The sequence below is a fragment of the Pinus tabuliformis genome, chromosome 8, assembly GCF_031772625.1.
Source record: "Pinus tabuliformis cultivar Carrire ecotype Pingquan chromosome 8, CPIR1, whole genome shotgun sequence".
In the NCBI taxonomy this organism is placed as follows: domain Eukaryota; kingdom Viridiplantae; phylum Streptophyta; class Pinopsida; order Pinales; family Pinaceae; genus Pinus; species Pinus tabuliformis.
The window spans coordinates 1269246189-1269273511 of record NC_142294.1 but is presented as its reverse complement, the minus strand read 5'-3'; the positions used below and the strand labels follow the sequence as shown (position 1 = coordinate 1269273511).

General features: G+C 35.7%; 1 protein-coding gene and 1 pseudogene across 1 annotated transcript; both read right to left on the bottom strand.

Moving 5' to 3' along the window:
- Positions 1–13324: 13324 nt before the first annotated feature.
- Positions 13325–13987, bottom strand: LOC149240001 (potassium transporter 7 pseudogene; annotated as a pseudogene).
- Positions 13988–20119: 6132 nt separating this feature from the next.
- Positions 20120–22097, bottom strand: LOC149240000 (potassium transporter 5-like). The gene is made up of 6 exons (XM_089370027.1): positions 21897–22097; positions 21485–21554; positions 21027–21275; positions 20874–20898; positions 20622–20727; positions 20120–20260 (listed from the first exon to the last, which is right to left on the bottom strand). Exons 1-6 carry the CDS (start codon positions 22095–22097, stop codon positions 20120–20122), a joined length of 792 nt encoding a protein of 263 aa, XP_089226153.1.
- Positions 22098–27323: the final 5226 nt, after the last annotated feature.

Here is a 27323-nt window from a genome sequence, read left to right as displayed (position 1 = left end):
GTAGGTATGGTGCTTATCTTACCGTGGTCAAGCAAGTTCTGATCTTATCAGGTCCCATAAAACCTTTTCTATTGGATGTGGCTGGTAGTAAGCACTTAGCTTTGAAGAGGTTTTTTGACTTTGTTTTTGTAAATCTAAAAGATTGGCAAAGTTCATTTGGCAGCTTTTCACAATTCTCAGTGGTGTTTTCTTCTATTAAGGAATTTTATTTTTATATGGTATTGAGTGCTTCATCACTTTCCCAGGTTACTATATACTGTAGTGTTTACAGTTCAAAGATGATTCTATGCATAATTTTGGTATTTTTTTATTTGTTTGACAAATCAGAGAGGATCAATCTGTCTCTTTGTGGAAGATTAAAATTTGGTGAATAATATATCATTTGTGATCTTGTTCGGAGCTCATAACACAAGACTTTCAATTGCATTTGTATGCTGAGGGCTGGTCTTGTGCTGAATATGATTTAATTGTCCACTTGCACCTTACCTCATTGGTACCTGTTTACTCTACGCCTATGAAGCGAATCAGATTTTATTTTGATTAGTCCAATTGTAAGGCTATTTTTGAAACTGGACCCTGCCCCTCTTAAGCTGGACCCTGCCCCTCTTAAGCTGCTGCATGATTTAAATCCCCCTTTTTGAGAAGAAATGATTTGTAGTACTAGTGGTATAGTTGTTATACCCTGCATTAATATTTTTGTGTTCTCTGTAACGAGGAAAAAGCACATTGGAGTTATATGTCCCATCTAGAACTAGCAATTGTCTTAAAAGGTACAAAGAGAGGCCGATAGGATTATTAAATTAGAATTGTTGAATTTCTCTAGAAGAGATGTTGGTTCAAGCCTACAAGGAGCAAAGAGATTTGATGTTTGGAGTTCTATGCTTTTTAGACACCATATTTCTTTAAATACAACTTAATTTTAGAAAAGTTCAACCCCAATGCAGTTCTGCCATGCAGACATACACTTAAATCGCTATTGGGCTTATGATATTGACAAATTCAAAGTAAACAGGTATACAAGAGAATGTACCAAGCTAAACCACAAGTTACACATCTTCAGACCTAAAAAAGTACATAACAATGGTTTGGCATATCAATAGCGATATCATAATTGCTTTTCCTTCCACATACATACAATTGCTCCAAAGGCAAGGACAAGAAAATTTTCAGCTGTAGTGAGCACCAGTGGGTCACCAAAACGAGTGACCACTAATGGCTTTCACATTTATACAAGGAATTGGCAAGGGACTTTACATGGACTCCACTCAACTTCAGACACAACTTCAGCCAATATGGAGAGTGATTGAAATTGAACATAGCTAAGTAGTGGCATTGGCTCACAGTAATACACCAAGTATAAAATATTGAAGCTTTTACAGAAGCAAGGAGTAAGAAAAATTATGAAGCTCAGAGAAGTAGATTTAAATCAATCAAAGCTTGTTGAACGACTATAATGTCCATAGAAATAATCTTCCAATGTTCTGCTCTCATGTACAAGATTTACACTTTGATCTGGACTACTGTTTGATACCAAATCATCATCAACTCCAAGCATTGCAAGTGATAGATGAGTTTGGATGTCACAACTCCCAGAGTTTTCTCCAGATTCATCCTCAATCAATTCATCTAATTCCATGGACATTGTCAATTACCTCTTGGTCCAATAAGGTAGGTCATCTCCTTCTCCTCATAGTAATTTCAAAGTCTGCAATAATAAGTTACAGACAAACAATGAGGAAGAATAAGTTAACGTTCTTACATTAAAATTTATCCATTGTTTGAAATTTCACAAAGTCAATTTAATGCAAAGGTAAGCCACTTTATTTGGGGAAACCAAAGCTTTCAATTCAAACCTTGCAATCCAGATTTCAGCTAGGATAGTGATTCTCAGGAAAGCTATATACTCTCTTGATATTGGAGCGAAAGCAAATATGATGGCTCTTCTTGCCTATTCAGGGAGGGGTAATTTGCATACTGGAGCTTTGGTTTGAGATATGATGTAATCTCTTTTGGTAATATTCAAAGAATATTATATTTCATTAATGGAAAAATAGATTATTGGCAATTGAGGCTTTGAATATTTTGCCATAATCCACCATCAGCATTTAGGGCTAACCTGTTTAAGGGTGATGTTTTTACAAATTGAACTACTAAACAAATGTTTAGATTACAACCCTAAACACTAGGTCTAAACACCCTTTACTCTATGTCAGAAGGATATCAACTCGATATTTCATGTGCCATTCTTCGTTATGGGAAAAAACAATTCTAGCACTAACTCCTCACAGGAAAGGAAATGTCTTCAAGCAACTAAATTTGACATAAGATCAGAAACTGAAACATATATAGGCAACTAATGAGAATAAGAGTAATTACTCTGTTCATTCGAGGTAGAAACTAAGATGCCTGTCTCAGACAACATGCTGCACCAATGACCATTCTCTTCATCTTCCTCATGTCATAAGCATCTTCCAAAAGTGGATCTGCAAGTTCTTTTACAGAGCCAGCTGCCAGTAATGGCCTTGCCTAAATTTTGAAATTTACAAGAGATTAAGATTCTGAACCAAGACAAAGAAACCAAAAGAATCCAAAATTATCAAATACAAAACAAGCAAGGAAACTAGAGCCCTACCCGCATAACCAAGCTTTCTTGGCCTTTAGGATTCTTGTCATTGATTGGTTTTCTTCCAATTATTAGCTCTAGAAGAACTACTCCAAAGGAATACACGTCCATCTTCTCATTAACCTTGCCATACATGAAATATTTTGGAGCCAGATACCTAAAATATGATAGCAACTAGTTTTATGAAGGCTTGATTATAGATGAAATTTATTTTCCTAAGGAAAGAGCTGGTGTAAAGAAAGAAATGGATATTTACCCAAATGTACCTACAACATCACTACCTATTGTTGTTTCTCACCCCCTCGAGAATAGATTCACTAATGGATTCGCACAGTCTGAAATAGAATCCAAGGCATCAAAAGGTAAACCTAGGATACCCACTTATTCAAGACATGTTCTCTAGAGACTGTCACTTTGCATTTAAGTAATTTCATTCATCCTCTTATGCAGATATCAACAAGTTTCCTTCAACCGATCATCTTGGGTACCTGCTTGAGGTACTGGAGAATAACGAAGATGAGCCTAAGCGGGACAATGATGATCAAGAAAGGTAGAGACCCTCATCCACAGTCTGCAGTTCTGTAAAATAAATAACATGACAAAGATTTTACTTAGAAAACAAGCTGTCAATAATGGGTTCTTGGAAGTAGTTGAATAGAAGCTACTTTGTTTTGTTTTGGTGATTATTATAAAAAGGTAATGATCAGTGAGTTTCTTTCCTTGCAACAGCTATGGACATAACCTTCCAGAGAGTCCATTTTCAAATCTTAATGGATCCAATGGTATTAAAACAGTATTATATACTACAGAGAAAACAATGGGGAACATGCCCACTATTTCCAAAGTTTTAACACAAGCATCATCAACATCTACTATCGATAAGGAACTTACTTGTTCTATATGCTTGGGTACTTAGAATATTCGTTTTTTTTACATTGTTATTTCAATGATTTATCTGTATTCTAACAACAGACAACAAAATCTGAAACTTCTACCCATAAATCTCTGTGCAGATGTCGTTGTGGAGCCGAAGCAATTAGCGTGTAGCCACTTATTTTGTTTCAAATGTGTGCCAAAGGTGAGATAAACCAAGCACTCATTTCCATTATTAAATCAATATATTTTTGAAAGAACATATATAACTGATTCAGGCTGCCATTTCTGTGAATTATGTTGGTGCAGGTAATTAAATTGTCTGAGGAGTGCCCTATCTGTGTGCAACACAAGGGCAACCAAGTCTTTAAACTTTCTACAAGGAGAGATTTACAATTTGATTATTACCCTTGGGAAAGAGAGCCAGTCCCACACCAAATGTGTCGTAGTTATACAAAATATACATCATGATACTCAGCTTGGTCCATTTCTCAAATGGAACCGGGTCTAAAATATAAAACAATTTGAAAATGGTGCAAATGCAATCCTTTGTACCTATATGAAGATACAGATAATGTACACAGTGCCCCGGGATACATCAAGGTTCTGCCCTGGGGCCTGATTTATATTTTGTTTTTTCCGACTAAGATCTGCATCCCCACTGAATTGGGATTTTCAAACTGAGCAGGCAGCCAGGAAATTTGTCTACAGATAACTATAGAAAATTCAGAAGATGCCAAAAAAAGTATAGTTTACAGGCAAAGTGTTGGGTATTTTAACCTAGGGAATAATTATTACCTAGTCTAGTGAACTACTGCTGCTACTATTGCTATGACTTGCAGTTTTAGAAAACAACTATAGCCGTGATCAAGTTGTAATTCTTCAGTATAGAAAAATGTGTATAGAAAACAAAAAAGCATAGAAGAATTATGGAAAAGCTCCCTTTCATTGTGGCTCAAAGTATCATTTGTTATAAAAAGTCTTTGAATAGTACAATGAATGACGAAAAGATTTTTCACATGATGTGTATACAACTTTCATACATTTGGTGCTGATGGTGATTTTTATGTGGATGAATCATATTTGGTGATATAGTATTTGTTTGAATGGACTTTGTGGGACACACACACACACACACACACACACAGATATATATATATATATATATATATATATATATATATATATATAGAAATTAGATTCTTCAATTCACAGACCAATTAACACATGTACAGTTATCACATGCTAGGCTGACCTGCACTCAGGCACCACAATTTGTAGTGCAAGAAAAAGATATTGTTCTGCACGGTTCTCTTTTGAAACTTTCCGTCGTTGGGTTTGTTGCAGAAACTGAATGCGTTAGTAGTTACAAGTATTGTCATGATATGTATCAACAAGTGAGTGTGTGGTGGAAAAGGCATAGTTGAGTTGAGACTTTAGGCCTCCCTCTGGCTGTCACAAAACACCCCATGACTAATGCACATTGAGCACCTTTGTGACATGGTTAAAACGATTGGTAAATTAACTGTCATCCACTTTTTGCAGCCACTGAAGGGACAGAATGAATCTCAACATCTCTTCTGTGTACCATCTGACCCACCTTCCACAAAGTATTCTTACCTTGATGATACCGCAACTGGCTCTTCTTGCCTATTCAGGGAGGGGTAATTTGCATACTGAAGCTTTGGTTTGAGATACGATGTAATCTCTTTTGCTAATATTCAAAGAATATTATATTTCATTAATGGAAAAAGAGATTATTGGCAATTGAGGCTTTGAATATTTGCCATAATCCACCATCATTATTTAGGGCTAACCTGTTTAAGGGTGATGATTTCACAAATTGAACTACTAAACAAATGTTTAGATTACAACCCTAAACACTAGGTCTAAACACCCTTTACTCTATGTCAGAAGGATATCAACTCGATATTTCATGTGCCATTCTTTGTTATGGGAAAAAACAATTCTAACACTAACTCCTCACACGAAAGGAAATGTCTTCAAGCAACTAAATTTGACATCAGAAACTGAAATATATATATGCAACTAATGAGAATAAGAGTAATTACTCTGTTCATTCGAGGTCGAAACTGAGCTGCCTGTCTCAGACAACATGCTACACAAATGACCATTCTCTTCATCTTCCTCATGTCATAAGCATCTTCCAAAAGTGGATCTGCAAGTTCTTTTACAGAGCCAGCTGCCAGTAATGGCCTTGCCTAAATTTTGAAATTTACAAGAGATTAAGATTCTGAACCAAGACAAAGAAACCAAAAGAATCCAAAATGATCAAATACAAAACAAGCAAGGACACTAGAGCCCTACCCACATAACCAAGCTTTCTTGGCCTTTAGGATTCTTGTCATTGATTGGTTTTCTTCCAGTTATTAGCTCTAGAAGAACTACTCCAAAGGAATACACGTCCATCTTCTCATTAACCTTGCCATACATGAAATATTCTGGAGCCAGATACCTGAAATATGATAGCAGCTAGTTTTATGAAGGCTTGATTATAAATGACATTTATTTTCCTAAGGAAAGAGCTGGTGTAAAGAAAGAAATGGATATTTACCCAAATGTACCTACAACATCACTACCTATTGTTGTTTCTCACCCCCTCGAGAATAGATTCACTAATGGATTCCCACAGTCTGAAATAGAATCCAAGGCATCAAAAGGTAAACCTAGGATACCCACTTATTCAAGACATGTTCTCTAGAGACTGTCACTTTGCATTTAAGTAATTTCATTCATCCTCTTATGCAGATCTCAACAAGTTTCCTTCAACCGATCATCTTGGGCACCTGCTTGAGGTACTGGAGAATAACGAAGATGAGCCTAAGCGGGACAATGATGATCAAGAAAAGTAGAGACCATCATCCACAATCTGCAGTTCTGTAAAATAAAGAACATGACAAAGATTTTACTTAGAAAACAAGCTGTCAATAATGGGTTCCTGGAAGTAGTTGAATAGAAGCTACTTTGTTTTGTTTTGGTGATTATTATAAAAAGGTAATGATCAGTGAGTTTCTTTCCTTGCAACAGCTATGGACATAACCTTCCAGAGAGTCCATTTTCAAATCTTAATGGATCTAATGGTATTAAAGAAGTATTATATACTACAGAGAAAACAATGGGGAACATGCCCACTATTTCCAAAGTTTTAACACAAGCATCATCAAAATCTGCTATCGATAAGGAACTTACTTGTTCTATATGCCTGGGTACTTAGAATATTCTTTTTTTTTACATTGTTATTTCAATGATTTATCTGTATTCTAACAACAGACAACAAAATCTGAAACTTCTACCCATAAATCTATGTGCAGATGCCGTTGTGGAGCCGAAGCAATTAGCATGTAGCCACTTATTTTGTTTCAAATGTGTGCCAAAGGTGAGATAAACCAAGCACTCATTTGCATTATTAAATCAATATATTTTTGAAAGAACATATATAACTGATTCAGGCTGCCATTTCTGTGAATTATGTTGGTGCAGGTAATTAAATTGTCTGAGGAGTGCCCTATCTGTGTGCAACACAAGGGCAACCAGGTCTTTAAACTTTCTGCAAGGAGAGATTTACAATTTGATTATTACCCTTGGGAAAGAGAGCCAGTCCCACACCAAATGTGTCGTTGTTATACAAAATATACATCATGATACTCAGCTTGGTCCATTTCTCAGATGGCACCGGGTCTAAAATATAAACAATTTGAAAATGGTGCAAATGCAATCCTTTGTACCTATATGAAGATACAGATAATGTACACAGTGCCCCGAGATACATCAAGGTTCTGCCCTGGTGCCTGATTTATATTTTGTTTTTTCCGACTGAGATCTGCATCCCCACTGAATTGGGATTTTCAAACTGAGCAGGCAGCCAGGAAATTTGTCTACAGATAACTATAGAAAATTCAGAAGATGCCAAGGAAATCGAAACTCCAGCGAAGCCATCACTACTGTCTACGAAGGGTTTCGAGCGGGTAATCTCTCCAGCATGAGATAAACAGGGAGTTCAACCAGCGCTGATTAAAATTCCAACTGTAATGATCTGATTCAACGACACAATCTCTTTTAATCGTCTAACACATCAGATCAATGGTCAAAAATAAGACACGGTAGCATATAAGGGAATTCTTCCCAAAAAGAAACGCCTCACGGCATAACTAGTAGCAATGTTTTTCATAATACTCATCCAAACCTCAATACATACATGGGACAATATATCGTAGACCAACAGAGCTCCTACAGCGCCCCTGTAGTATGCAGACGTTACGGCTCTGAACCGTTCCTGACCAGCAGTGTCCCAAATCTGCGCTTTAATCTCCTTCTTGTCGATTTCCAAGGTCTTTGCCTGAAATTCCACACCGATCGTTGCTTTTGAATTTCGAGAGAACTCATTTTTGGTGTATCGCGACAGTAAATTGATTTGCCAACGGCGGAATCGCCTAACAATACAATTTTGAAAAGATAATCTTCACTTTGCTCATTGTCCGCATAGGCCATTTTGGGCTCGAATTAGGGGCAGGCGGACAGGAATTATACAGTTCTGCTCGATGGACTTGCCATGGCAAAATTAAATTGCAAATTCATTCACAAGACATATTGCAAATATATGAAACAAGATAGAGTCGTGAATATTTTAGAACAGAGAAGAAAATACAAATGTCCAATCCAAAAAAAGAAATGCGGAAGACGCAGGAATACAAAAGCTTTCTTCAACGGCATATGGCGAAGATTGCGAAGAATTGCACAAATAAAACTCGGAATAGAAGATAACCGAGCCGGAATTCCAAACGTTCACTACTGTCTGTCTGCGAAGGGTTTCGAGCGGGTAATCTCCCCAGCATGAGATAAACAGGGAGTTCAACCAGCGCTCAACCAGCGCTGATTAAAATTTCAACTATAATGATCTGATCCAACGGCACAATCTCTTTTAATCGTCTAACACACATCAGATCAATGGTCGAAAATAAGACACGGTGGCATATAAAGGAGTTCTTCCCAAAGGGAAACGCCTTACGCCGTAAATATTGAGGTATAGATTCAAATCCATTTGAAATCTACAAAGGTACTCCACGTGGGATTTTATGGACGAAGTTGCGGGAGAAGGTGAAATAGGACCAGCATCGAAGGAGCGAGCAACTGCAAAATTCGAGGGGATAGTCCAGCTGGCATACAGGACGGAGACCACGGGCGACGAGGATGGATACATCTGGCGCAGATGTTTCGTGAACAGATGACGGCACCATTTTCAAGTCGATTTCATATCAAGTAGGAGCCAATTGGGACCTGTCTTTACGGATGGACCAATTTTGGCCGTCCACGTCATTGTGAGTGAAATTTTTTATCACAATATTTTCGTGATACAGAAAAGACAGAACTCCGGTTCACTCCGTGTCGATAGGGACTGATAACGAGTTTCCATTATACCAGGTCTATGTTCATTCTGGTCCCTGCGCGAGCAAAATGATTGGAAGTTAAGTTATTTGTGTTTTAATTTTTTATAATATTAAATTTATTTTTATATTTAAAAAAATATATATAATAGTTCACAAAATTTTATTTTAAATTTTGAAAAATAATTTTACTGTGTTTATTTTATTTTAAGTTTTTGAAAATACCATATTTTAAATCAAATTTCCTTATATCCTATTTAAATTTTACTGTGTTTAAGAAAAAAATAATATTTATAAATTTACTTAGATGTGTTTATTTTTATTTTTTTGAAAATACCATATTTTAAATCAAATCTCCTTATATCCCATGTATATTTTACTTCGATGTGTTTAGTTTTTTGTGTTTTTTTTTTTAAATATGATATTTTAAATCATATCTCTTAAATGTAAATTCGTAAGAGACTGGTCTTTTAGGTTTTCTTTGTATTATTCTAAATCAAATTTCTTAAAATCTTATCGGAATTTTTTGCATTATTGGTATTTGTTTTTATTATTATTATTTATGATATAAATTTTATTATAAAATTTGGTTTAATTTATATAAATATATTTCTTAATTCATTGCTCAAATATACAGGTGGATAATATTTTTTTATTTTTTTTTTCTATTTTAGGTATTTATCAACAATACAAGCGAACAGGGTGTCCACATGCCGGAAATTAGAGCAAGCTCGATTTTTCATGGAAGATAAATGGAGTGCATGAAGGTCGGGCGGGCTCTGTACTCAGCCCACTTGCCAAGTGGTGATCTTGATGTACACCCCAGGGTAGTCGTACTTAGTGTTCGAACGCCCTACCGAGGTCAGGTAGTGGGTGTGCAGAGCATAGTCAAGGGTGGCGCAACACTTAGGCCAGGGACTGTCCACGGTATCCTGACACAAGCGATAATGTTGAGTCACTTTGTCTTCCCGCCTAGAATCTCTTCTCGAGAGATGAAGAGTTAGTGTCAGTGACGAAGGAGGCATCTAGTCCTTGAGGTAAGTTAGTTTTTAGCCACTGCAATTTGTGTTTCAAGTGTTGGAGTGCTCCGCTGTGCAATTGGGCTTGGCTCGGGCTATAAGTTGGTTGGGGTGCTACTCCTTTTGGCACTCAAAGAGAAGGGGCGGTCCATAATCGTATTGTGCCCCTCTCCAATCACTGTGTCTAAGAGTATGGTGTGAGACCAGTGGTGAGAATTCTTTGTGTCTAGGGGTAGGGGTGTTTTATTGGCGAGTTTTGGGTGTGGAGGAAAGCCCCACGCTTAGGTGTGCCCTAGGACTGTAATCTTGCATCATCCACCAAGATTCTTGTGTTTGGTTGTATTGCATGGTGTTGTATATCTTGGCGGTGGTTTTTCTGCAAGTTTGATTATTGGGTCATACACGGTTCTTGTGGTTCCTGTTTTCCAGCCTCTCCCTTCCTCTGGCAACCTCGGCTCGACATCATGTTGTGTCAAAGGGGACGCCCTTGCTGTGGGGGACGCAATCACCGCCATGCTAAGTGATTGAACCTGGGCAATTAGTCGCCCAGAGACACGTTTGACAGTCGGGAAACAAAGGAGACAACTGCTATCTCTCCAGCACATTCACCAGGCCATGTGATTTCTCCAGCCAGCGGCCCAGCTGCGCAACGTTCAAGTGAACATGGAAATTTTGAGGGAGCATAGATATGACGATCGTAATGAGCTGGTAGCCTACATCAACAACATCCAGTATAGTCAGGACGAAATTATGGAGCAACTCGATAGTCTTCGATGTCAGCGTCGACGCACTAACAACCACCTCCGCAACGTAGAAGCGAGGGTGGAGCATATTGATTTTCACATGCATGAACACACGGCTACTTTGTTGCTCCTTCTCCTTAATATGTTGCCTCCTATCCAGGTTCTCCTCTATTTTGTCTAAAGAATTTGGGTTTTCTTCTGTTTTGTCTAAAGAATATCATTGTTTGTCTATGTTTTCTTCCAGATCCTAATCTCAACAAGTCTAATCGAAATGAGGAAAAAAAACCGGCTGAAATGAATTTTGTACTCAACATCTTTTTGATAATCTAATGAAAACATTTTGATTAATAAATTATTAATAACTTAAAATTTGTTATGACTTAAAATTTTGTATTCAATTTAAAATTATTATGACTTAATTTTTTGTTAAAATAAAAATAAATTAATTAATAACTTAAATCAAGAAATTTCTTAACCACTCACCCATATATCATCCATCTAAAACCCTATAACCGATTCACCAATTAACCTAAAACCCTAAGACAGATTCACCAATTAAGTTGACCTAATGCGTCGACTTCTTAACCACTCACCCATTTATCATCAATTTGAAACCCTAAAACCAATTCACCAATTAACTTAACCTACTTCATCAACCTGTGTTGGAGAAAACAACCCATGTTCTAATCGGTTCTGAGTGAATATACTCTTTGATGCTTCTAGGCACTATATTGGGTTCTGTTTGCGTTTGAGGGATCTACTCTTGAGGGTTCCTATTGACCAATAGGGGTTTCAAAACAATTTTAAAATATTTTTTATTTTAATTCAAATGTTGATTTTAATTTATTAGATTTTAATTTTAATTTTTATTAAACTTTTAATTTTATTTTAATTTGTTAAATTCATATATATTTAATTTACAGTATTTGGTGTTTGGACAGTTATGATATTTGCAATTAAATTTTTTTCCTTTAATTAAAAAATAAAATTATAATCTCATTTAAAATTATATCACCAAACTTTCTACTTTATTGGATTTTTTTTATATAAAAATAAGTCAAATTTGTTAAATTTATATATATTTAATTTAGAGTGTTTGGTGTTTAGTCAGTTATGATATTTGCAATTAAAAAAAATAATTTTTAAATTAAAAAAATAAAATAAAGCTATATTCTCACTTAAAATTATATCACTGATTTTTTTAAATAAAAATAAGTAAAAATTTATTAAATTTATATATATACAATTTAGAGTATTTAGTGTTTAGACAGTAATAATATTTGCAATTAAAAAAACAAAATTATAATCTCACTTAAAATTATATCACCAAAAATAAATAAATAAATGCTAATTGCATTCGCCTGCCTTTTATTTCTTCCTGCAATCGACTGATTAAATTTTCATCGTCTTTTTTGTCCTGTCTATTCCCGCCATGGGGACTGCTTAGTCTTTCATATTTATGCTGCCTATTCCCACCATAGGGACTGCTTAGTCTTTCATATTTATCTTTTACCTGAAAACGTGCTATTGCGCTTGGGTCACCCAGATAACTATTGAATCAATGCCAGGTGTTTTGAAATAACGTTAAGAAAATCAAATTTCCCTTGTATACTCCTCGTAAAATCTATTATCCATGTTCAATTACAATATATTTATCAAAGAAGTATAATACATTCTTTTAAAACCTGTGTCCTAAAAATTTGAACATTTGGATTTCATTTATATCCAAGCACATTATATATACAAGTAAACTCTATGGAATTTCATCTATATTTAATCACGCCACACCTATCTTTTATGATAAGTATTTTATTATTATTTTATATTTCGTAAGCATAATCGGTATATTATTTTTTAATAATAATAATTTAATTGAGTAGAAAAGGACGACAGCTATACAAAAAGATAAACAAATAGGGAACACGCAGAGAAGAATCAGAGGTTGCTTAAACAGGTCATCTACCAGAGGCACGGAGAAAAGAAAACCGCGAAATTGTATTTTCGACATATAAATTTGCCACTGGAATTTTCAAGGGACTACCTATAAGAAAACCGCGTAATTGTTATTCCACATATAGATTTCTTGCTGGGATTTTCAAGGGACTATCTATATCCTATTGAGTATACAGATTGTATATAGTTTAATAGAAATCATAGATGAAATACAAGACACGAAATTTTTTATGAAACAATCATGAGAGGTTGATGTTTGAATTTCGAATAAATTTGTGGCCCTCAAATATTAAGTACCGCAATTAGTATACATAACTCATATGGGCAATTTAGCCAATAGGGGCTGCCACCTTATAGGGGCTTAAAGAAACAAATTTACATATACAAAAATATGGTTTAGATATAATAAGTCAGGCCGACTTGCAGAAGATTTCTGTGTGGAATTTTCAAAGCAGCTTGTCCTTTTCTGCAGTTCCTCCGCAAAATGTTATATGCAAAGTTTACTATAAATCTCTTGAAGAACGATGCATCTTTGTTTGCAATAACCTCACGATCTCCTAGCAAATATACCACACCCGATTCCTTTGCATTTTCTAAGAATTCCAGCTCCTCCTTTACGCTCACCATGATGCACGCCTTCATGTCTTCCGTTTCAGAAGCAGCGTCAATATTGACTATACTTTCTCGAGAGTTAGAACTATTTCCTTCATGCTAAGATTGCTTATTCATATCATTTTTGCATATGTAATCGACCTGTATAAATTCTCTCAAGGATTCCAGTAATTGGTTCTCAAACTCAACATTCCCAGTCCTAGTATCTCGATAACCATACCTAGCCACACATCTATAGATTTTGTGTTCTTTTGGACCAATTATGCGAAATACAAATCGTTCTTCAGCTGGAATTGTATTCACAGGCAGATACTTGACACAGACGAATACAAGGACTGAATGCCGGGCAGGGAGGTTTCTCATGAAATGCTCAAATATTGCTGGAACTCCTTGTGCTAGTTCTGTGTATAGAAGCCCAATCCTCGGAACTCTGGTCACATCCAGACTTGAACCCAGGCTTAACATGTGTTCTGTTGACACCTTGTGTTTTACTTCATAGGCGTATCTCTTTACATGCACATAATGCCACACATACATTACAAATAACAATAATGCTGCAAAAGTTGTTGGAAGGTATCCACCTTGGGGAAACTTGTACAGGACTGCCGAGAGGTATGTGAATTCGATGGCTCCAAATACAGTGACAAAGATAACGATCAGCAATAAATGAGTCTGCCATTTCATAAGCATTACCCGCGTGTGAGGAAGGATGAAGTTACGATCATAACCCCGACCACGGCTATGCATCCAATTTACATACATGTCACAACTTTAATATATAAATGTATATAAGGTTCGAATGTGATAACTAAATTAGCTTATTCTTAACCATTTTTTAAAAATCATAAATTTATACATAAATAAATAAATATTCAAACTATAAATCATTTTTATCCCTCATATCTTAAGTCACAAACGGATTTCTACATTTCAATTCCCTGCTTGTATTTCCATCCTAACCATTCTGATCCAGCAAACATATCCAGAGTGTATTTATTTTAACCATTTTGAATCACCAACCCATAATTTAACCACTGACTTATCAAGAATCACACTTACATCAATTTCTGTGAAATAAATTGAGGGTTATGTTATATATTTTAATTTAACAGCAATAGTACATACATACCATAGGCATTGCCGATCTTTGTAGTATCTTGGAAAGAAATGGTGACAATGACGCATGCCAACATGAGAATGTAGTTGATTTCTGGAATATAGAGACTTGGCCTTCATGCTTTGATGAAGTGTGCACCACCGTAACGCGTGGAAAGCATCCGAGGGACATGGACTGCTTTAATAAGAGAACACACGCTTGAACACATAAAACACAGAACAAATTGTTTTCGTTTGATTGCTGACGTGGTTTTTATACACAGCAAGGAAGTTTCTGGAGTCAGTGGCTTCTCCATGAAGCTATCCATTTCTCAAGACGTCCGCCAAATCCTCCAGAATAGTCTAGCTACTGCATTAACGTCAGGTGGTTGGAATTAATGTCTTCCAACCCTCCCCCTTAATTCTAGCCATATAAAAAATATACTATAGCACAATATATAAGACACTGTAAACATACTCTTAATTGTCATGCTTGCTGGTCTAAGTCTCAGCTAGGCTTACAATATAACTTTGATTTTCTACAACACATAACTTATTTTTACAAAACTCAAATTTTGCCGTCCCAAGAGGCTTAGTGAATATGTCAACAACATTTTCATTTGTATTACAGTATATTAAAGAAATTTCTTTTGATTGGACCTTTTCTCTTACAAAATGATATTGTGTGTCTATATGCTTTGACCTTGCATGACATACAGGATTGTTCCCTGGTTTGATGGTGCTTTGATTATCACATCTGATCACTGTAGGTTCTTGTTGACCTTCACCAAAATCTTCAAGTATTCTTCTGAGCCATATAGCTTCACAGGTGCCACTACATAATTCTTTATATTTTTCTTCAGTTGATGACAAGGAAACTGCTGCCTGTTTCTTACTGCTCCATGATATAGCTCCCGATCCTTTGTTGAAGATGTATCCAGTGGTGGATTTCCTGTCATCTAGATTTCCAGCCCAGTCAGAATCAGAATGACCTGTCAATTCAACATTACAAGCATTAGTATATTCAATACCAAAATTGATAGTTCCTTTTAAGTATCGAAGGACCCTTTTTGCAGCTATCCAATGGCTTTCATGAGGCTTAGCCATGAATTGACTAAGTATGCTTACTGCATAAGCAATGTCTGGTCTAGTGGTAGTGAGATAATTCAGACTTCCCACTAATTGTTGATACAATGTTCCATTCACCTCTTTTGTTCCATCATCACTTCTTAATTTGATATTTTGTTCCAATGGAGTACTCACTGCTTTACATCCATTCATATGAAATCTCTTTAGTACTTCATTTGTATATTTGCTTTGTGTGATTAAGGTTCTTCCATCATCTCTCCATACTTCAAGACCTAGACAATAGTGCATCTCACCAAGATCCTTCATTTCAAATTCCTGTGATAACTTCATTTTTATATCTGTAATCAATTTATCAACACTCCCTGTTATTATTAGATCATCAACATATATAGAGAGTAATACTATATCCCCATTTCTATCTGTCTTGACATACAAATTAGGATCATTTTTACTTTTTTTAAATTTTTGTTGAAAGAAGAATTTGTCGATTTTCTCATACCAATATCTGGGGGCCTATTTTAGTCCATATAAGGCCTTTTTTAACTTGCATACAAGATGTTCTTGACCCTTTTTTACAAATCCTTCTGGTTGAACAAGATAAATCTCTTCTTTTAAGTCACCATTTAGAAAAGCTGACTTTACATCTAATTGATGTAGCTTCCAATCATATTTAGTTGCCAATGCTATCATTATTCTGATTGTATTCATTTTTGCAACTGGAGCAAAGGTATCTTCATAATCTATACCTTCTTTTTTGTGAATAACCTTTTGCAACCAATCTTGCTTTATACTTATCTATGCTATCATCTACATTAAATTTTGTCTTGTACAACCATTTTGATCCTATAGGGACTTTATTTCCAGGTAATTATGTTAATTCCCAAGTTTCATTTTTTTATTATAGAGTCATATTCTTCTTTCATAGCTTCCATCCATTCTTTATGATTTTTAGCTTGTTCATAATTTAAGGGTTCAAAAACAGTCATCACTTGAGACATTAAAGCATAATCTTTATACCTGATGGGGGCTTGAATCTCTCACGTTGACCTTCTTAGAGGTTCATTACTTTGTGGAGTACCTTATCCTTTTCTTCCCTGTGGAGTGCCTACATCACTTCTTTGTGGACTTTGATTCCTTGATGTTTCTTTTGGAATGTCCATGCGTTCTTGTACTTGAGTTGATTCCACAACTTCTTCTTCTTCCTTAAAGCTTTCATAACGATATTGCCATGTATTATGTTCATCTTCTTTTATTTGTTTATCTACATGCTCATGAAATATAACATCTCTACTTGCAAAGACCTTTTGAGTACTTGGATCATACATTTTATATGCCTTTTGATCAGTGCAATATCCAATAAAAATACATTTGATGGCTTTGGCATCTAACTTTCTCCTATCCTCTTTAGGAATATGAGCAAAGGCCTTGCATCCAAATATCCTTAAATGACTAACTTTAGGTTTAAAACCATAAAATGCTTCAAATGGTGTTTTGTGCTCAAGATACTTAGTAGGGCTTCTATTTTTTAAGATATATAGCTGTATTAATGGCTTCAGCCCAAAAACTATTAGAAATTCCTTTACTTTTTAACATACTTCGAGCGCATTCAACTAATGTTCTATTTTTTCTTTCAGCTACTCCATTTTGTTGAGGTGTATGTGGTATTGTAAATTGTTGCATAATTCCATTTTGTTTACAATATTTGATAAAGCTCCTGAAGTGTATTCACCACCTTTATCTGATCGAAGAATTTTAATGCTCTTTCCTGTTTGTTTTTCAATCATACTCTTGAATTCTTTAAAGTATTCAAACACATCACTTTTGTTTCTTATAAAGTACACCCAGTGATATCTAGTGCTATCGTCAATAAATATAAGAAAGTAATATGCTCCACCAAGTGACTTAGTTTGCATTGGACCACATACATCAGTATGCACTAGTTCATGTATTTCAAGTTTCCTTCTATTTTCATGCACAGGAAATTCTTCCCTATGTTGTTTTCCTAGTGCACAACCTTCACATTCAAAGTGTTCACCCTTAATTTCTACCACCAGTTTCTTTTGTAGTAACACTAGGTCATTATGATTTAAGTGTCCATACCTTTGATGCCAAAGCACTATAGTTGACATGCCTGTTGATGCAAAGCTTGATGCCCCTTCTTCATTACATCCAACTTGTATAAGCCTCCAACTCTCATTCCTTTTGCAACAACCTTGTAGTTGTCCTGCACATCCTTTACCAAACAATGTGATTTCACAGATTCAACTTTTAAATGTTGATCTGTGATAGTAGAGACTAAAATTAAGTTCTTCTTTAATCGTGGAACATATACCACGTTTTGAATTTGTTTTCCTTGTCCATTAGGCATCATAACACTTATATTATCATATCCTTTAATTTCATGTGATCTATTATCTCGTAAATAGATGTGTCCACCATTATTGATCTCATGATCAGTATCAAACCAATCTCTTTTGCATGACATATGGATTGATTCTCCAGAATCTATAAACCAAGCATTATCATCATCAGTTTCTACTGATAAAGCAGCATTGGACACAAACAACTTAATATTGCTAAAGTCATGACTAGTTGCTTCATCTCTATCAACATAATTTCTTGAATGCCTTCTTTGTTTAAATTGATGAGACCTTCTTTTCATGCAATTCATAGCAAAATGACCAGGTTTTCCACAGTAATAACACACATCATATCTACTTGATTTAGTATTTATCCTTGGTAAAGGTGTACCATGAAATGATTTTACCTGTGGCTTTTTGCCTTTATTTTTCTCCCACTGTTTGCCTTTGAAGGACTTCTTCTCTTGGGCATCAATGCCAAATCTAAATTGGGAGATTTCTGTTTAAGGCTTCTTCTCCACTCTTCTTCCTACATAAGTATACCTGCCAACTCATCAAAAGTAGGAGCCTTCTCTCTAGCTAAAAGACCAGTGATAAACATTTGATATTCTTCAAACATTCCATTTAATGTCACAGTGACCAAGTCTGTACTAGATATTGATTCACCAATGTCACCTAATTTACCCTTTAGATCTTTAATTCTAGAAATAAAATCACTAACACTTTCATTTTCTTCCATCTTAATTGAAAGAAGCTTACTCTTTAAATAAAATATTCGATTTGTAGTCTTCGTCTCATACAAATTTTTAAGATTGTCCCATGTCTCCTTGGATGTTTTGCACTCTCTAATATGTGGAATGATGTTGTCCTTAACCGTCATCCGCAAAAGCGCCTTTGATTTGTATTCCCGTCGCTCCCAATCTTGAATTGCATCATCTATGGCTTGAGGGGACACTGACTTAACTTCAGCTCCAGACACAATCGCCCATGTATTGTTGCCTTCCATCAAAGTTTGCAACTTAAACTTCCAATTTGCATAATTTTCACCATCTAACTTGTTAGATTGAGATAAATAAGATTTTGCCAATACATTAGCCATGTTACTTATTTTCACCATACCAATCACCAAAAAACAAATTACTAATTTTCACAAATATAAGCCCTCAAGCATAAATCATAAAATTTTATTGGATAATATGGCTGCCTCTTTTTTTTTTTTTTAAATCAACTCTTCTTACAACTCTCCTTCCCTTTTTTAATATTCTTGTTAAAATAACACTATAACATAGCACAACAAAAACAGTTTGACATGTAATGATCTTGGCTCCTTTAACATTCAAGCACCCAATACTTTTTAACAGCATTTTCTAACATAACGCTCACCTTCAAGCTTGCCGCTTCTCCTCACAGCTTCAAGTTTGCCGCTTCTCTAGTGTTGAGAGAGGCTACACCTTACAACATTTTCTACAATGAATCACCTCCACGCAGCTCGGCTTCTATGTCCATGCTCACCCCACTAGCGTAGATCTCTGCAATAGGGAAAACAAAAAAAACAAGCAACGCTTGAACGATTTTACCTTCCACGACCGTCTCGACCTCCTCAAAGTGGCTCGTATGCCTCAATCACACACCAAACAATAATTCTTATCTAGAGGCATCGTCAGTCCTTCTCCAGAGCACACCGATCTTTTCCTGGTGCGCAACGTCTATCTGGTCATTGCACTACCCTCATCGCACCATATATTTCCCAGTAGTGACAAACAAAACACTCGGTTGCACTCTTTAGTTCTTCACACACACCAGATACTTCTGGAAGTCTAACTACACTTCCACAGCTTCAACCACTAGGCATAGTTCACCTACACTCTGATACCAAATTAGAGAACACACACTTGAACACATAAAACACAGAACAAAATTTCTTCGTTTGATTGCTGAAGCGGTTTTTATACACAACAAGGAAGTTTCTAGAGTCAATGGCTTCTCCAGGAAGCTATCCAATTCTCAAAACGTTTGCCGAATCCTCCAGAATAGTCTAGGAACTACATTAATGGTGGGTGGTTGGAATTAATGTCTTCCAACAGCTTTATGATAGCAAAAGTTGCAAAGATCATGGCTTGGCTTGCTATAACAGAAGCAAGCCATTGCAACTGCAAACATTGACCAATATATAGCTCCTGTTACAAAATTTGAGTCATTTGTCATTAGAAAAAGTGAACTCATTCTGAAAAGTTATAAAAAAAATTAAATCATCCAAAGAAACAATAGGGAACTCGCCCTCAGACTGTAAACAAAACAGAGCAAATTAAAGGATAAGTGAAGTTACTTGGAGTAGATTTTTAAAATGTATCTAACACATTTTTTCAGGGAACTTCTTGGGATATGCAGCTTGGCCCACATATGCGCAGATTAAAGCAGGATAAACTATTCCAGTTAAGGCAATCTGGCGAAGACCGGATGTCAGAGTACTTGCATACATAATCTTAAAAATCTTAAAATTGAAATATAAATTTAAATTTATTCCACATTTTCATCTATATCCATACCTGAATTGAATGAATGGGAAATGACCTAGATCTGCGAACATAGCTTCAGTTCCTGCATAGCACCCATCTAAGGTAAGCAATGAAGCCTCGCTTTGGTAAATTAGCAAAAAAAAAAAAGAAGGATTCACACAAGTGGTAGCATGTTGTATACCTATTACACAGAGAACTATTCCTCCAAGTGAAATCCAAGCCCTCTATAAATCTCTTCTGAAGTAGTCAAAGATGTATTTTGGATAGAAAGCTCGGAACATAGTTGTATCGTATTTGACGATGTTGTAGATGCCAATGAGGGCAATAGAGGAGTACCATATCAAAATAGCTGGAGCAAATGAGTAACCAACTTTTCTGGTTCCAAATCTCTGGACAGAGAAGAGCATAACTAAGATCGCCACTGATATCATAGCTACCACCTCTGCAAATCCAATTGCAAATTAAATTCAGTTATTGCCAACATCATTTTAAACTTAAACTCAGAGAGAATCTTGATGAGTAATTTTTTCTTTTCAAAACAGAAATCTTGATGAATAATTACCCTGGTTGATTGACTTCTCAACCTACCGTATCCCTTGAACTGCTGATAAAACTGTTGCATGGAAATAATATTAGCTTTTAGTGTCATTAAAAACTGAAACCAGTGAGTATAATAATGGTGTTTACAGTACGGATTTTGTCTAGAAACTTGAGAGATTGGATTTGGGGGCGGAATAATACCTGAGATACAAGGAGTGAGCACACCATCTCCAATAACCATGAAGGTACCAAGAAGGGCCATTATGAGAAAAATTGTTTTAGCTGCATGACATTGTTCTAAAGCTTCTTTTATATTCAAAGCTCTTTTCAGCTCACTGGTGGGCACTGGAAGTTTATATGAAGAAATCTCTCTATCCTCTGCTTGTTGACTGGGAACCACGCTCACTTTTGCATGATGGCATATCAAGGAATAAAGTGCAAACGTCCCACCTGCCATCTCATTAATCTTCAAAATCAGCTTATATCCAAAATACAGAGACAAAATTAACGTTGGATATTATATTTTGCATCATATTACATACCATCTCTGTTATCATTGGCCCATAGTACAATGAAAACTTATTTGAGCAGTGGCAAAAGAGTGAGCGAGTAGATTATGAGAGACAGAGGACCAAGAACATCATCTGGATGATGGATACCATCTGTAAAAGTGGAAGAAAACACATAAAGGGGAGAAGTTCCTATATCTCCATAAACCACTCCAATACTCTGAAAGGCCAACCAGAGAATGGAAGCCGTTGTAACCAGATTTTGCAAAAACAACAAAAGAAAAGCTCTAATTAACTGATTGACTAAACACCATCATCAAGCTTTGCATTGATCGTCATTTTAATTAGAATCCTTTAATTGCATTGTTTGTAATTTTCACAAATTGAGGAAGCCAGACAATGAGATTTTCTAAATGTTAAAACTATGGCTTCAAAAAAACTTATATGAAGAAATCATAAACTAACCCAACACATTTAGACTATACAAAAATCATAGAGATATAACAAAGGCCCCAAGAATTAGAGTATAATATAAATGATTTTTTTTATTATTGATAGTAACCGAGCCATGAGTAGCCATTCCAGAAACTGTACTCGACTCCAAATCTAAGGAGTCAACCCTCTTTAACTTGCTGCCATGAGAGTTACCATGCAGCTTGTTTTTTTTTAAAACATCACCCTCTTCATTATCCACTCCATTAACCATCACCTCCATTTGCACGTCCTCTGCTTCCTTCGAGACTACCTCTGCTTCCAACTCCATTTTCTTCCACTTTCAAATATCGCAGAGCTGTAACATAACACGAACCTACGACTCGCATATGCCATTTTATAAAGAGTTTGCAACCCCTCTACTTGGCGTAATTGGAATGTTAATAGAATTCCAAAAGGCTTGTCGCCCTATTTCCTAGAAATTGTATGAATATTCAAAACATGTTCGCAGGAAAAAAAAATAAGATTCAAAACAAGGTCAAAATTGTTGACTGAAACAGAATCTGTTGCGGCCATCTCCCAACTGAGGTTGCACTACCTTTTTCGAATCTTGACATGTGGAGAGAATGCGGAGGTATGTCTGACCACAGATGCAAAGTACACTTCGAGAGAAAACTTTTCAATTAAAGGAAAGACATGTGTAATAAAATCTTTATAAACTGCAGATAATTGCGCCACCACTAGTACTCTGTTGTCAATGGCAGCATTTACAAAAATGGGCGTAGACCCCACTTGTATATTTCTGAATGGCAACATATTCCACTAAAACCATCAAGAGTATATTCCCTCAAATGCCAGGAGAACCCAGTACCATCGAGAGTCTATTCACTCGGAAACCAACTGAACCCTTGATTTGTCAGATCGAAGTTGTTCTAGAAGCTCAATGGATAAAAGTAATTTTTTATAATTTGAAATTTAATCAAATTAATGTTTCCTTTAAATAATTTAATAAAATAATATTTTTTGATCATAATTTCAAAGTATGATTATTTTAGCAAATAAGTTTATTTTATAGGTTTTTAAAATTTAATTTAATCCTTCATAATTATTATGTAGGTGATAGAGATTTAACCTCTATTCAATTTTAAATGGATATATGTTTATTTTGAAATAAGTTTTTAAAATTTTAATTCAATTATAATAATTATTAAGTAGATGATAGAGGTTTGATCTCCACTAATATTTTTAAATATTTTTAGTTTTTTTCACAAATTAAAGATTGAAATTTACCTTAAAAATATTTATGTCATTTTTCCTTTCTTAATTAAATTGATTAATTAAAAAATGTCATATGAATTGGGTTAAGGCTTTTTCAACGTGTAGTATTGATAAGCCATTATTTTCAAAGTGTAGTATTGTAACATACAGCGCGAGACTTCGTGAGTTGTTTTTTTACCAAGTTTAATTTTATCTATGTTATATAATCATTAAAACTATTGGGCTTAAAATAGTCAGAACAAATATTGTTAATTATTGTTTAAAATACTTTGGACCAGATTATTAAAAGAATCAAAGAAACAGTTGAACCAACTTCTTCCTTCACTTTCTTTTTCCTTAAAGGGAAAAGAGGGCAAAACCTTGGGTTAGTTGGAAAGACGAGGACTGTGTTGTATTCTTCCTTAAGCTGGCGAACATAACCAGTGGGAAATAAAGTTGAGCTAACAAGCTATGGGGTACGAGACTTGAGGCTCGACAGAGTCCTAATGTCCAAGGTACCCAGCTGTTCTTTATTGGCAGAAGTGGAAGGGCTCGGAAGGGGAAGGCTAGACAGAGTCCTGATGCCTAAGGTACCCAGTTATTTCTTATTGGAAGAACTGGAAGGGCTCGGAAGGGGAACTTGGATGTGATTGCCAGTGCCGAGGCTGGGTGGTGAGACCTTCGGATTATTTAACATATACGTAACATAATACAGATAAGTGATACTATCATGGTAATTATTATCAGTAGAATAGTTGAATGTTTACTATGAATTGACACAATATAGTTATAGTGAATGACCTGTTTACTGTAAGTAGATAGTTTGGAAATGATTTAGTATAAATTATTATCTTTACTAATTTCTGGGTAGAATAGTAAAGCAAGTAGATAATGCATGTTTTCCTAATGAATACTGATACACATCTAGAGGACGGTACCACTGTTAGTTAACAATCAATGCTTAACTAATGAGCAAAATAGCACTATAGATGAACGTCGACTTAATTTGGAAATTCATAAGTATATGAACCGTAAAACCAATGCCTATCAGTCTTCTGTTAAAATAAATAATTAAATGATATAAAGTGTAAACATATCATGCAACAACATATAGGTCTAAATATCATACCTCTATCATACACAGGAATTTCCTTAACTGAAGAAAGAAATTATCTCAGCAAACCATTCCATATGTTCCCAGTGGAATATATGGTTTCTTTACAGATTCTTCATATACCTAGGGTTTGTAGCCGCGGACGAGTTCTTAAAGAACCCATCCATAGCCATGTGCCCAGGTTGCTTAAACTAAACCATGAACTCTAGTTATACTAAAATAAATATATGCTGAAAGCATTTTTAAACAAAGAGAAAAGAATGTCATAATCGGTATAACAACTGAGAAAAAAATCATGCACCGCATATACCCTCGGTAATCAACCAAAACCCCGAAGCTCAACTAATCATATAGCAATGATGGTTTACATAAAAAAACGCCACAAAGTTCATGAATAATTCTGACATAAATATATTCCGTCAAATTCAGTTCAAGCGAAGAACATTTCTCAAAAAAATTACAATCAAGTTCTATCATGGGTTTGACATAGAATAGCAGTGAGCTAAATTAATATTAGATGGCTCGTATGAGAAAAAATAAACCCAAAATTTTAATTAACATAGCAATTCCTAGTCTAGAACGCACTTGGGCCAAAGCCACAACATCAGACCCCTATCCAGTAGTTAAATTAAGATCAGAGGGACCCTTCTCGGTCTCTTCCAAATAGTCAAAAAAGGAAGGAATTAATTACATAAAGAACTGACATTAGAATATGCGAGTCCTATTAATCTCACTACAAAATACTACAACTACATTGTAATTAACACTATAATTCATAGAATTGCACAAGAGTAAGTTCCCTAGACCGCATCAGCTAAACATTAAGGGCCATGAGAGTAAGCTCCAACCTGTACCAATTGCAGAGTTGTGGGTAAGCTTTGTCAAGAAGCCATCATATTTAATGGCAAGCCCCTTTCAGTTTAAAATGCGTCATACCTGCAACCACCATAGGAAAATAATATGACCTAGATAATGAACTGACTTCAGGATGGTATTAAATGCATAACAAAGGAATAAACTCTTACCTGAGTTTTGCAAGTCGTGCACCAGGGTCTCACATCTGCACGATATGGAATTCTGGGGTTAAAGATACCTAGAGTAGAAGAAAGCTTGTAAAAACTGAATGAATCGACAATCTAAATAATCAGTACCTGGTTCATGCCAAGAAAAACAATCGTCACATAGTCCAGAATTTGAAGAATCGAGTGCCCTACCTGACCAGCATGGAAATGCGTTAACTCCTTGCATTGAGATAGCCTTAGATCAAACTAAGAACGGTTCAAGACATACACCATTTTTGCAGATAATGAAGACTCGCAGTTATCTCTCCATGACTTGCTACAAGGCATGGAGGCCGGACTATGAAAACGCAACGAAACCAGGTGCAGAAGAGAAGCAGAGCAACAAGACTGTCCACCACGAAACACAAATGAGCAAGAACACTGGCGGGAAACCCGAGTGTTGGGTAGATGGATGATCCCAAAGCAAGTATCACCATTAGATGCTGCGATCCAAATCGACTGACAGGATGCCTAAAACTTGTCTCGGCCAGAGCGAAAAGTTGGATTACTTCCATTCGCATTAAAATTCGAGAACAAGTGATATGAAGTCGCATACAAGTAGCCATTAATTCCAGGACAAGGGGTAACCCAGTTACCTCGTGAAGGATCGCATGGACCTCGTGGGTTGGTTAAAACCACTGTAGTTTTAGTACCCCACGAAACACAAATGAGCAAGAACGCCGGTGGTAAGCCCAAGTGTTGGGTGGATGGATGATCCCAAAGCAAGTATCACCACTAGATGGTGAGTTCCAGATCGACGAACAGGATGCCTAACACTTGTCTTAGCCAGAGTGAAAATTTGGATTACTGCCAATCACATTAAAATTTGAGAACAAGTGATATGAAGTCGTATACAGGTAGCCATAAATTCCAGGGCAAGGTGTAACCCAGTTACCTCGTGAAGGATCGCACAGACCTTGTGGGTTGGTAAAAACCACTGTAGTTTTAGTACCGCAAAAACCGTCAGTCAAACATGCCTCGAATTTGTATCATACGTGGTAGATAAATACTTAAGCAGAGATTCACATTTACCAGCGAGATTTGACTTGAGGGTATTGCATTAATGTATATAGATATGTATCTATATTAGAGTTGAATTTTATTTTTTTTTACGTTGTTTTTACTATATTATATGTTTGTGTATGTTACAAATGGTATCATAGCTAGGCTCGCAGACTAAGACCTCTGGGTTGTTCTAACAGTCAATTAAGTCGTGATGTTCCTATATATATATGAAGCAAATAAATTGAGTTTTGGCTAATTGCGAACACAAAAGTTGAATTAGCATCAAGGATACAATGCATAGGAGCCCCAGATCGTCAAGCCATCTAGAGGTGCCTTATGTAGAGGCCAACCCATAATTATGGGTGTAATTGGGAGAGGAATGGAGACAGACTAATGCTGCCTTACTAAAGACAGTACAACAACTTTGAGAAGAAATGATGAACCTCAGAACGAACAATGAGCAATTAAGATAGGAGCAGGAGAAGATTCTTAAAATTTTGTCAGATTGGTAAAATCAAAGAGGACCAGATCCCAGTACAGAAAATAGGGAAAAGACCCCAACTTCTCATAATGAGGAAGATCACGCAAAATCTGTAGAGGGTCACAAAGAAGAAGATGAAGGGTGTTCATATAATGTTTTCGACCAAAGAAAATAAAAAAGAAAAAAGATAGAGTTACAAGGTGAGCTCAAAAAAATCAGACCCTCACTGTTCGAAGGAGAGTCAGAATAAGCGGCAGAAGCTTGGATGATAGACATGGGTAAATACTTCAAGATTTATGAATATACATAAAATATTAAAGCAGGGATGGTAGCTTACCAATTACGAGGAAAAGCCACCCTCTGGTGCGAAGAAATTAAAACTGTAAGGAAGATTGATGAAGAACAAGTAACATGGCAAGAATTCCAGAAGCACTTTAAAGACAAATATTTAACAAAACGTTATTATGGCAAAAAAGCAAAAGAGTTCCATGAATTAAGACTCGGAATCTTAGCCATGGATGAATATGTAGCATGCTTTACTTCCCTGTTGCATTATGTCCCATATATTCAAGAAGAAAAATTTAAGATCCAACGGTTTATTAGTAGTTTGCCTAACTTCATGAAGGAGAAATTAGAATT

Bases quoted from the DNA above. Each gene is read 5' to 3' on its own strand.
- LOC149240000 (XM_089370027.1), bottom strand. From the start codon at position 22,097: ATGGAGTTGGAAGCAGAGGTAGTCTCGAAGGAAGCAGAGGACGTGCAA. The intron at 20,728-20,873 runs GTAGGTTGAGAA...TTGGATTTGCAG, and splicing joins TCAGCAGTTCAAGGGATACG to AGGTGGTAGCTATGATATCA. The intron at 20,261-20,621 runs GTACTCCTCTAT...TTCAATTTTAAG, and splicing joins GCTCCAGCTATTTTGATATG to ATTTTTAAGATTATGTATGC.